Source organism: Xiphophorus maculatus, chromosome 22 (assembly GCF_002775205.1).
Source record: "Xiphophorus maculatus strain JP 163 A chromosome 22, X_maculatus-5.0-male, whole genome shotgun sequence".
Classification (NCBI taxonomy): Eukaryota; Metazoa; Chordata; class Actinopteri; order Cyprinodontiformes; family Poeciliidae; genus Xiphophorus; species Xiphophorus maculatus.
This window is the reverse complement of record NC_036464.1, coordinates 4,496,169-4,508,254: the sequence shown is the minus strand read 5'-3', so window position 1 is coordinate 4,508,254 and position 12,086 is coordinate 4,496,169. Positions and strand designations below refer to the sequence as shown.

The 12,086-nt window shown below is 38.4% G+C and overlaps 1 protein-coding gene across 2 annotated transcripts in view; it reads left to right on the top strand.

The window, feature by feature from the left end:
- Positions 1–12,086, top strand: part of inpp5a (inositol polyphosphate-5-phosphatase A) — a 224,810-nt gene that overhangs the window by 160,363 nt on the left and 52,361 nt on the right. For both annotated transcript variants that reach the window (XM_023328035.1, XM_005795167.3), the window contains exon 9: positions 9,550–9,634. In XM_023328035.1, coding sequence (XP_023183803.1) covers positions 9,550–9,634 — 85 coding nt within the window. The remainder of the gene's footprint in view (positions 1–9,549; positions 9,635–12,086) is intronic.

Sequence of the window (12,086 nt, the reverse complement as noted above, 5' to 3'; positions counted from 1 at the left end):
ATAAGGTGCAGGCTGAAGCTCGGTCCAGGCGGCACTGACATGTGATCGCAGTGTGTACGCCGTCCCCTCCCATCTCCATTAAACCTTCCACTGGAGAGAGAGAGAGAGAGAGAGAAGGTGGGGGGACTGGCTTTAGGTATTCCCCCTGTCCCTTTTCCTGCTTTCCTTCTGGGGGTAGGAGTCAGAGTTAGGACAATGGCCAAAAAGATGGTTCCCAACCAGGCGTTGAATGGAAACACTGTTGGTGGTAGCGCCTCATTCAAAGCCCGGCCCTGGAACATTGTCCCCCCAGATCGGTGGAGTAGAATGGAGTTTGCTGGTGGCTGCCAAAAGGTTAGCAGCCTCTGTGAAAGGAGCGAGCCATTATTCACTGCCCTTTACAGAAGCCGAGCAGCCTTTGTGCTCCTCCTACCCTTCCCTCTGAAAACCACCGGGTTTTTTCTCACTCCGGTGCTCCGGATCTGCGCACGACAGTTTCAGAGAAAGTGAACAGGCATGAAAAGTGCTGCACCCACCGTCTTTCCCCTGCAATACCGGGAACCATGAAATTTCATACATTTCCAGAATTATAAACCCATATTTTCCCCCACTTTTAAATGATAAATTGAAAGGGAAGAGCAGGCATGAGTATGAATGGATAAAAACTGTCGGCTGTGAGCTGGTTTTCCATACTTACATAAATCTGGAAGTTCAAATTCTACAATTTTCCCATTTTGTCTGATGGTGTGTTTAATTCAACATAAATATGGCTGCAACACTCAAAAACACAAAATTTTATCAAGTATTATTGGTCTTGTTTTTTGTGAACATATTACACTTTAAATAAGACTAAAGTCATTTACAAGTAACTTTCCAGCACTATTTAGGAGCTTGTTTGTTCTGGTTCCACTAGCAGATTATTTCACTTTTCACATGGGAAAAATGTCTTGTTATAAGTGAAATGATCTGCCAGTTGAACTAGTTCATTTTCTTCAATATTAAGGAATTATTTACTTATACAAGCTCATATTTCTTGCTGAAAAGTTACTTGTAAATTAGTCTTGTCTTATTTCAAGTGTACTAAAATATTTGCATTAGAAATTACACAAAAAAAATACTTGGTCAAATTTTGTGTTTTTGCAGTGTGTGTCTGTTTTTGTCATTTTTAATGAATTCATTATTAGAATTTGACTGGAATTTTTCCCATATATTTAACATGTAGATTATACTGTGTAGTAACATGTAAACATGTATCAGGCAACTATCTCAAGTAATGACATGTGACCAAACATTTCACATGTAAAATGTTTCCAGATATGTCCTGGATATGAAAATTATGTCATGCACTGACATGCAAAGAATTTGAGGAAACTCCAAAAATTGTGTACCCATATGTACATTAATATGGGGGGGGGGGCATGTTTTCCATGTGTTAAAACACTTTGCAGTTTTTGCTATAACTGTCTTTACCTGTGCTTCTAAGAATAAACATGGAACATTTTTATTCCACATGTAGAAACATCACATGAGATAAACACCTGAACGTAACTGCATTTTTCAGCAAGAATAGCTTCATTTAAAATCCGTATTTTTTCTGATGCTAAACCTCAGATTATTCTGTTTGATGAAAACCCTTGGCTGTTAAATGATAAAACCAACACTTTTTCCCTCCATCTTCCTTAAAAAAAATCTCTTTTGTGTGTTGAAGTTTGTTTCTTTTTCCAAGCCCCATTCAGAGTGGCTGGTCTGGTTCAGGGGAGAACAGTTTTACATTACAACTGTGAAATCCGGGTATAAAAGCTTCCTTTGTGGTGCACCATTATTTTCACACAAATATAGTCCATTGTCACAGTGCTGAAGTTAATTTGATCAACATTGGGGACATTTAACTGTTTTGTTCGCTGAAAAGACTTGTTTCATGCTCATTTTCGGGGCCATTGAAAGGGAATGATTGGCAGAAAAATAATGTTGCCGTTAACAATTCAAAGCAATTAGTTTCCCATGGGGAGGCAGTGGGCAGCACTGGCCACCACACAGCGATGCTTTGTCATTTTATGGAGGGTCATCAGTCAACTGTCACAGCGTCTCAAAGAGCCCTCCAATCTAAATGTTTCCCTTTAGGCTTTTCCCAGAACAACAGGCTGAAAGAGCCGAGAGAGGCCGGCTCATCTCCAGCCAATAGACATGTTGAGCAGCAAGAGGGAGGAGAGGATAATCACGAGCAGGTCCTCCACAAACCCACAGGGAACTTCTCAAGGTGTTCTTGTCTCTGCAGACATTATGCTAATATTCCCAATGCAACTGACACCTTGTGATGTCTTAAGTCCATATCAATAACATTTTCTGTAGATATTACCAACTTTTACAAGAATATCCAAATGAAAATTCAGATACATTTATGGAATTTCAGTCATTCAAGAAAAATTAAACCAGAATGGACGAACCTCATGTAAAAATGTGGTTTACCATTTTTTGTGCTCCTTTCTAGACAATGTTATTACTTTACAGTAAGATAAGCAGATTATGTAAAATTAACATTTTGGAGCTTTATATCTTGTCATAAAGTTATTCCCTCATCAAAAACATACCTGAATGTGGCTTTGATTCTTTGATGCATGTTTGAATCTCCCATGGCAAATATTCAGATGTGCTTGAACACTTGCTCTCACAAATCTCCGCCTTCCTCACTCAGCTCCTTCAGACTAGCGGCAGCAGCAATCAGCAAACATCAGGTGGAACTGCAAGTTTGCTGACTTCATCATGCGAAATACTTCAGTCCAATGCTCCTAAAAACGGTTATAACAGGTTAATGGAGGAGAATTGTTGTGATAGCTTGGTAAAGGTGGAGTGCCGGAAAGAGCAGGAGCTTCTTAAAGAGACAGAGGCTCAATTTCAAGGCCATTGAAACATGTTGATTCATTAATTTTTAATCTATTTTGATGGGATTATTGTTATGTTGAAGACTCATTTTGGGTCAAAGTTTATGTGTCAGAAGTCATCATCTTTGATACTAGTCCATAGTTATCTCAATAATTACAAGACGCCAAGTTTCATTTTCTGCATAAAAAGGCCCAAATCATCACCCCTTCATCACCATGCTTTATTTGTACAGAACATTTCAGCAACAAGACAGTTGAAGTGCCTTTATATCATAAAAAAGTACAGTCACCAATTATTAAACAAGCAATTAATATTACATTTTGTCAAGCAAATATTCATCACATTATACTGATCACTGTTCCAGTTACTATGAGTCAACTTTAAACAGGTATATTTTTAGCCTTGATTTAAAGGAACTCAGTGTTTCAGCTGTTTTGTAGTTTTCTGGAAGTTTGTTCCAGATTAGAGTAGCATAGAAACTGAATGCTGCTCCTCCATGTTTGGTTCTGGTACTTCTGGAAACACTTCCAAAAACTAATTGATGTTTTCTGAAGCCTACACATTTAAAATGCTAGTCGAGTAGAATCTGAGATGGAGCTCTTTCACTGAACAGGCCCAGTATGGTCTTTAGATGAATTTGCTGGGGCATCTACAACCGGAACAAATGTTTACCACATGAAAATAATCTATCAGATTTGTTTGGAAATTGCCTTATAGCTATCTGCAAAATTATGGGTGGCAACAATTGTAACTCTAAAATCATTGATGATTCCATTGTGGTAACACACACTACACAAAATTTGTGGAACATTTATTTGAATAGCCAGAATGGTATTATCGATATCTTTGGAGACTTGTATTGTCTAACAACCTGTCTCCTGGTCTCTTACTCAATTGGACTGTCTCTTGAGTGGTCCCTAACCTCTGTGTGACCGCTGTCCACTATTGCACCCCCCCACACACCACATCTTTCCTGCATGGTGTTCTTACTGGGGTGGGCGTTACTAAGGAGATGGGTGGCTAACTGCGGGGCGATGCCGTGGTTGTCCAGTGATGTCAAAGGTCCTGTCGGAGGCCAACCGTGGTCCATTCAAAAAGACGTCACTGGCAAATTCTTCACAATGTTAACATTCTCCCAAAGTCTCTGCATTTACTTACAATGGATGACGGTGTTCAACTGGGCTATTGTGTGCAAAGCAGAACCTGATTTGCCAGCGTATGGTCAGTCAGCTTGTCAATGTAATCGTGACACGGCCCCACGCTGCACCCTCATAATCCCATAGAGACCTCCTGTTATTGCTCAGTATAGCTGTCAGTCATCAGCATATAATCTGACCAGCAGCCACTGAGTGATTGGGGCTTGAGAACAGGGAATTGACGAGTCCAAGGAGATTTATATGTCATAAACAAGGGTAATAGTAAAGTCTGAAAGTATCATTTTTAAATATTAAATGCATGTTTATTTATTTTAATGATGGTTTGTTTGCATGTTAGAGAAAATTTGAATCAGAAAGAGAGAATATGCACTGGTTGCTTTTGTGGTGGTGGTTAAAGGAGCCTGGGAGAAAGGTTCTGGGCCATGTAATAAATTAACGTCTGACCCTTATCTTTGTGTGGCCCTTCGGAAGGCCTGTGGAAGGCCCCAACCCGGTCCCCAGTGAGAACCGGCCCCTGTGAAGAGGCTCTTTCATGGGTGTCACCGTGCGATGAATTGGCCCGGAGAAAGCATGTTTATAGACTGAGCAAAGGAGTGTGTCTTTGTGGGGAAATGTCACTGACACTGGTACAGTTTGCCTGAATGGACTATGATGATGAGGCTAATGGAGGGGCCCCACCAAGGGTGAGGGTCAGCAAATTGGGAGGGGGGTTTGGATGGGTGGCACCCCTTAGCTCTGGACCCCCCACCTCCAGGCTCCTTTCATGCCTAGTAGCTGTAGCTAATGTTGCAATTCTTCGATCCTCTTCAATGGCCAAGGAAAAAAGTCAACTTTCACAGCGGTGGGTCACCATGAGTGCTTTAGGAAATGATCGTGTAAACAGAGTGTTACCTTCTGACCTGTGGCTGAAACCTCGCAGCCGCAGACAAAACAGCCAGCCTGCGGGTATTAGACATGCCTGTTAGAGAGAGAAAGAACGCAAGCTGTGGAGAAACATTCACTTATGGCTGATTCCTTCCTTGACCCGTTTACTTATCGGTCTTTCCTTTTCCACTCCTGGTCTCAATAGACAAATTCAGACTTTTTGCTCTATTTTTAAAGGATCAGATAAAACTCTCTTCTCACCCGAGGCGTGTTTGAGTTCCCACAGTTATACGAACGTCTTATTAGCCGTGTTACTGCCCTCTACTTGGCTTGGCTGGATAAAGTGTTTCTATACAGCTCAGTCTCTTAGCACCAGCATGTCGTGTCGTAAATGACACCAGTCCAAGTTAATTAATGAGCTGCAGGACACACAAACACTCACAATCCCTCAGTATTACTGTGGTAATAGAATATTCTGAGTCAGTAGGTTTTAATGTCGTGGTTTCAGAAAATGTTTTACCTCACTCTCTGGACTCATGAAGGCTGATGAATCATGAAGGTGTTGACTGTAAAATAATAATATTTCATTTTTGACTGATGTTTGGAATTATTTTTGAATTCTAAGTAATCCTGATTTTGAAAGTTGAAGCAAAAATGCTAACAAAAAACCCCCATTATTTTCTAAAACAGAAATAAACAATCAATATAATATCAGTTAGTAAAACTATTACTTCAAATTTGTAAAAAAAATAATAAAAATAAATAAAGAAAATTGATCCCCCTTTAAAATATGTATAAAGATGAAACTAAATTAGTTTCAAGAAATTATTAGTGTTGCAGAGTTAAGTGTTGTAAAGTTGTTGATTTGAACCCAATAAGCCACCTATTAAAATGCACATAATTTATTGAATAAAAAATAAGTGTCTACATCAATAAATAGATACATAAATCAGAAACGAATGATACATAATGTGATGTAAATAAATAAAACATTTGAATAAATAAATGATTGAATGAATAGAAAATTTAATAAGTAAATAGAATTAAAGAAAGAATATGTAAATGAGGAAATTGCTAAAACAAATAATGAGTAAGTAAACAAAAAAGTGACTAGATAAAAATCTAAAACAAACTAATAGAGATTCACTAAACTTTATTTAACTGAATCTAAATGATCATATTGCTGATTGATTTGGTTTTATGTTTTTATATAATTGGAGATAAATCGAGCTTCTTTGTCTTGTAAAGTTTGATATGAAACTACAACAACCTAAACTGAATAAACAAAATTAAAATGTATTTAAAACAAAGTTACATCAGCCACACTCAACCAGAATGGACTAATTTAGGAAAGTTTTCTCAGTTTTTATTGAACTGCTTAAAGGAAATAAAAAAGAAAATGAACCAGATTCTGTTTAATCCGATGCAATATCAAACTGAAAGAGTTTTTTTTTTTCTTTTTCTGTGAAACCTTTTCGCACCTCCTCGCCGCCCCCGTCGCAGAAGAAGCAGGCGGGCTTTACGACAGCCGGCCAGACTGAGACCTACCGCCGTGAAAGGCTTTCTCCTCTCTTTACGGCCTCATAAATATATTGTTATCTGCGCCTGGGAAGTCAACGGCGAGATTTATTCGCACGATTAGCAGAGATAGTGAGCCAAGCATCCTGACTCATTAATTAAACAAGAGCAAGCACTACATCCACCTTAATTTCCAATCTCTGCTCAGTAGAAGAGCCACTTTTAAGTAGGCGATGAGGCATAGGAGTTCATTACATGTCGCTTAGGTGCATTTTTTAATTTTATTATGTATTTTTAAAGCGCTGGGATGCTGGCACTGTGATGAAGTTGCATGGATCAAGAGGAAGATTTATGCACTGGGAATCTTCTGACGTACTCAAATATTAAAATGAAATCTGCTTCTTTAAAATGTTTTATAAGTGGAACTCCAAGTTCTTCCAACAATGTAATATCATGTGTTTGGCTTGAAACAGAAATGATAATATAATATAACAGAATCCCAAATGTAATAACATTAAAGGCAGGGGAAAACTTGATAAGATGATAATTCCTTAAAACTAAATTCTCAGCGTTTTTGCTTTGCTATTCGGAGCATTAGAGCCGACCCGAACGGAGTCGTGTTAGTTCGCCATCCCTTTGATCAGCTCAGGAAAGTGAATTTTCTGTCGTTCAAAACAACTTATGGAGGATTATTAATTTAGCGTCAGCTGCTAATGAACTGTCCTGCGTGATCACTCAGACGCCTTGCATGGATGGGAAATGTACCGCAGACAAATCCCAGAGGATGAAGGACCTTGTTGCAGAACAAGAAGGCCCCTGAGCTGTTTCAGAACTAGATTATCTGAATAAAATTTACACAGAAGTGGGGTTTAATCTCAATCTTAATGAGCGAAAAAGTTGTTTCTTTCCTCAAGATTTTGAGTTTTATAGGACAATTAATAAGTTTTGATTCTCCTTCAGACAAAAAAGAGCTATAAACATGCAGGAAATTACACAAAAAACTCGTGAGATTATCATATGTGTATATATGTTTGACTCTTGGTAATGATTTATAAAATGCATTGAAATAAATGTTTAGTTTTTTTTATTGCAGTAGCATAATCTCATATTACCACATCAAAAAATGTGAAAAAATTCCAACTTTGATTTTATTTATTTAATAAGTGCAGAAAAATTTTATATTCAGTTCTAAATATTTCTAGTAACGCCACAGTTAAAGACCCCTCTGGTGTCAGAACGTGTTCATCCCTCTTCAGTCAATATTACACGCATTATATTTTCTGTAACATTTTGAAATGTTAGATTATTCTGAGATGAATTAGCTGTGAAGACTGAGGTTACCATGGAAGAATATTAATTTTCTGTCTTTTTGACCATTTCTTTGCTAATTCAGCTTCATGTCTGTGATCATCACAATGTCAAAAGACCCACTGACAAACCGTTTCTGACAGAGGGCATTAGGTTTTTGTAAAACATGTGCATGAAATATAAAGAGGCCCACAGCATCATTGGTCCTCCACCATGCTTTCCAGTTCCTGTTAGTCTCCACATCAACCTGATTTGTTTGATCGGCACACATTTTTTGAAGAGTTTAGCAATCACCATCACGTCACTTTATAAACAGCTAATTTGCCTCTAGATAGAGTCAACTGGTTGTTATGGTGACGCCCAGGATGTTGTTCTTTGCTGCAGTGAGCTTTTACCTCCAGCTCCATTTCTCTTGTAACTTTTTTGACTCATCCCTTCTTCTTTATTTGATTCCAGTTTGTTGCATCTCAATGTTGCTCTTTTGGACTGGAGTCAGGCGCCTCTGGTTTGCCTTTTTTTTTTTCCATTTTCCTGTCTGAATCTCCTTGAAGTTTGTTAATGTTAATAATTTTCCTAACTGTAGATGTTGGCAAGTTGAGGTGATGAGCTATTTTCCTGTCATTTCCTGACTTCTGAAGATGTTTCCTCGCCTTTTCCACGTTAAATGATGGAGAAACACAAATCAACTCTCAGATCTGTTTATAAAAATAAAACAATAACTACATTGTTCATTAAAAATGCTTTGCGAATGGAATGAGGTGACCATGGTTAATTTGTAGCTTTTGGAAGAAGTGGGAGAATAATGCCAGGAAATGTGTATCTAATTTAAAGTGAATGATGAAATATGTAAAGTTTGAAAATGTTACTTTACTTTTATTCTTATTTCAGCAAAATTCCTAATTTTTCGGTTAAACATTGCTACATGTTAATGTTTCCTCTGTTTCTTCTGATTATTTTCCTCCTTGTTAACAAAGAGATGGAAACAACATGAAACATTTTTTGATGTTTTGCTCTGTCGATTTTCTTTTTTGAATTAATTTAAAGTTGAGTCTATTGTAGGTAAAGAGTTTTGATTGTGTCCTTGTTTCCACCAAGTGGGAACACAATAAAAAATTTAAAATTACACTTCTAATTTTAGTTGTGGTACTAGTGATTCTGTAAAAGGAAAAACAACTACGTGATTTTTTTTCTTCACTAAATAACATCTCTCAAAGTCAAATTTTGAGTTTTGTACTTAGATTATATCTATAATTTTTTAAATTCTGCTTTTGCATTAAAGGATTTGTTTTTTTGTTGTTGTTTTTTTACAGTGTACCAAAATGAGTGGAGGACACTTAGCATCACTGTCCTGTGATTTTTGTAATAAGATGTAAAGCAGCAAATCTTTTTAAAGATTGTAAGACATCTTTAGAGTAAACAAGTAAAAAAACACTAACCCCTTAAAGCAGGGGTGGGCACTCCTGGTCCTCGAGGGCCGGTGTCCTGCAACTCTTAGATGTCTCCCTGGTCCAACACACCTGAATCCAACAGCTGAATCTCCTCCTAAATGCAGTCAAGTTCTCCAGAGTCCTGTTAACGACCTCATTATTTGACTCAGGTGTGTTGAAGTAGAGATGCATCTAAAAGTTGCAGGACACCGGCCCTCGAGGACCAGGAGTGCCCACCCCTGCCTTAAAGGAAGTTGTTGAGTCCACCAGGTGGTGCTGTAACCCTCATGATCTAAATCCCCCTCCAATTAAAAGTCTCCAACAATTAATCCTGATGGCTGTGAAGTTACTTTGCTTGTTCAGTTTTTTTCTAAGAGCATTTCTTTCGATTGATTTGTTGCCGGATTTTTTTGCAGGATCTCAGACGAGCGGCACAAGAAGCTGCCATTTTTCCTCTTCGGGGACTTTAACTTCAGGTTGGACGCCAGGCCATTATTTGAGGTTAGTGTCCTTTTTGTGATACATGCGTGTTTTAACGGCAACAGCAAACGCTGCCAACTCCATGTTGATGTAGAGCATTTGCATGTATTAAAGGGCAAGTGCAATATAGTAAAAGTGGTTTTAGTTGTGCTCGGTCAGCTCAGAGTTATGAGTCATTAAACACCTCACTGTTGCTGCCCCATCTGTGTTTGCCAACTCAGTCTCCAAGTGTATTGTTATGTTATGGTGCCATTTACTCCTCCTCGTCTCTCTTCTCCTCTCGTTGCAAATGAGGCCACTGAGAACTGAAGCAGTGCAGTTAGTCTGCATTGTCCATGAGTAGATGGCGGGGGGTGGGACAGGTCATAAAAGCCCACTGCAGACAGCAATATGTCCAATGATAACAGAGTGGGAGAGACACTCTTTTCCACCACAATGGTCCTGGAATCAACAGGACTGGTGAAGGTGTGGACTTCAACTAGAATCCCCATTCAGAGGAGCGAGAAGCTCCCTAAATGGAGGAATCAAATGCTTAAAATGACTTAGGAAACACTTCACTCTGAGGCACAGAAGAGGAAGCTGTCTGTAGTTTGTCATCTGCCCACTAGGGCAGTGGTTCCCAAAGATTTTCTGGGCCCCCCATATGGATTACAATAAAATCCCCCCCCCCCAAAAAGAAAAATAATCAACTGGGCACACACATTGTTCAACCAAACATAAACCTATACACATATTTTGTTTTCAAACTCCTCTGAAGTTTATTTCACACTTCAGGTTGCAACAAAACAAACTACAAACCATCTTTACAGTGAAACACTTTTGTGTAACTGTTTTTTTTTTTCCATTCATCCATACCGCTTCCCGCACCCCCCATGCAATGGCACTGCACCCCCGCTAGGGGGCGCGCCCCACACTTTGGGAACCACTGCACTAGGGGATGAGCGACTGAGCCGAGGCGTTCCTCGTTCACATGTTTTCCACTCCATCCGGGGGCATTGATTCATCGCCTCGGAGTTAGTGCAGAATATTGGATTTTGGGATTGTAATCGGATTACATGGACCTGTTGGTCATATGAACATGTGTTGCTTTGGAGATAATAAATGCAAGAACGCTCTCTGCTCCCGCAGATGGGAAAAACACTGAGGCTATTCAGTATTAGGAGTCTGCAGTTACATGTCACCCGGCACACATTTAGGTTGCCACATTGACATTATTACACTGATATCTTATCAGGGCTCACTAGGATAAAAGATGCCGGGTTCACAACTTTAAAATCTACAAAAACAGCTATTTTTATGGTTTTTGGATGGAGGTGCAGAATTAAAATCTGTTCTATGGAGAATCTCAATTCGTAGTCCTGGCAATTCTGAATCAATTTTGGTCTGCTTAATTGTTTGTAAAATTATATTTTGAATAATATTTTTTTATTTTACAAAAACCTGGCAGGTAAACTAATTTAGTTCTGGTAACTTAAGCTACAGGATTTTATGCACAAACAGATTTTTGTCATGTAATTCAAACAAAAATATTTAGACTATTTGAATAAGAAAAATTTGTTTCTGAATTAAAAATAATTTCTGAATCAAATCATGACCTTAAAAGTTGGAGTCAAATTCAATCACTAGACACTGAAATATTTGTATGTCTAGTTCTGGATGAAATAAGCTGAAAAGAAAGCATTGTTTTATCCTGCAATCTTTCCTTCTCATTTTTTAAAACTTCCATTACAAATTTAATTACGCATTTTGCAACTCTGTACTCTTAAGATTAGGATTTATTTACCTTTGGTTAAAACAAATTCCTGGAAAAGTTGAAATTAAATATTTATGACATCTCTATGAGTAAATGAATTAAGTAAAAGGAAACACACAAAAAACAAAAGTAAAACATGATATTCTAGCTAACTACTCTATTTTCCTTTTTTTAAAGGCTAAATGGGCATTTTAACAGGCTAAAAGGCTTAAGCAACAGGAAAATCAGCTTCCGTTTGAGCTTAGATGGTAGAGCCTGGAATGTTTTTGGTTCCTTACTTTGAAATGGGAAGCAACGAATGGGAATAAAATTTACAGAACTGTGTGAGAATTGCATACTAAACTAAGAGAGGTAGGTATAAGTCAGTCTCATAATCAGTCAGACATCCATTTGACCAGGGGTTACACTGGTCCTCGAGGGCCGGTGTCCTGCAACTCTTAGACGTCTCCCTGATCAAACACACTTGAATCCAACAGCTGAATCACCTCCTAAGTGCAGTCAAGTTCTCCAGAGTCCTGCTAATGACCTCATTATTTGAATCAGGTGTGTTGAAGTAGAGATACATCTAAAAGTTGCATGAGACCGGCCCTCGAGGCCTGGAGTTGCCCACCCCTGCATTTGACTGATTATGAGACGTCATAAACAAAAACTCAAGACACAAACCAATTGCAAAATGTTGATTAGACTTGTTTGGTCAAAACTTTTGCAACTCACCTAACC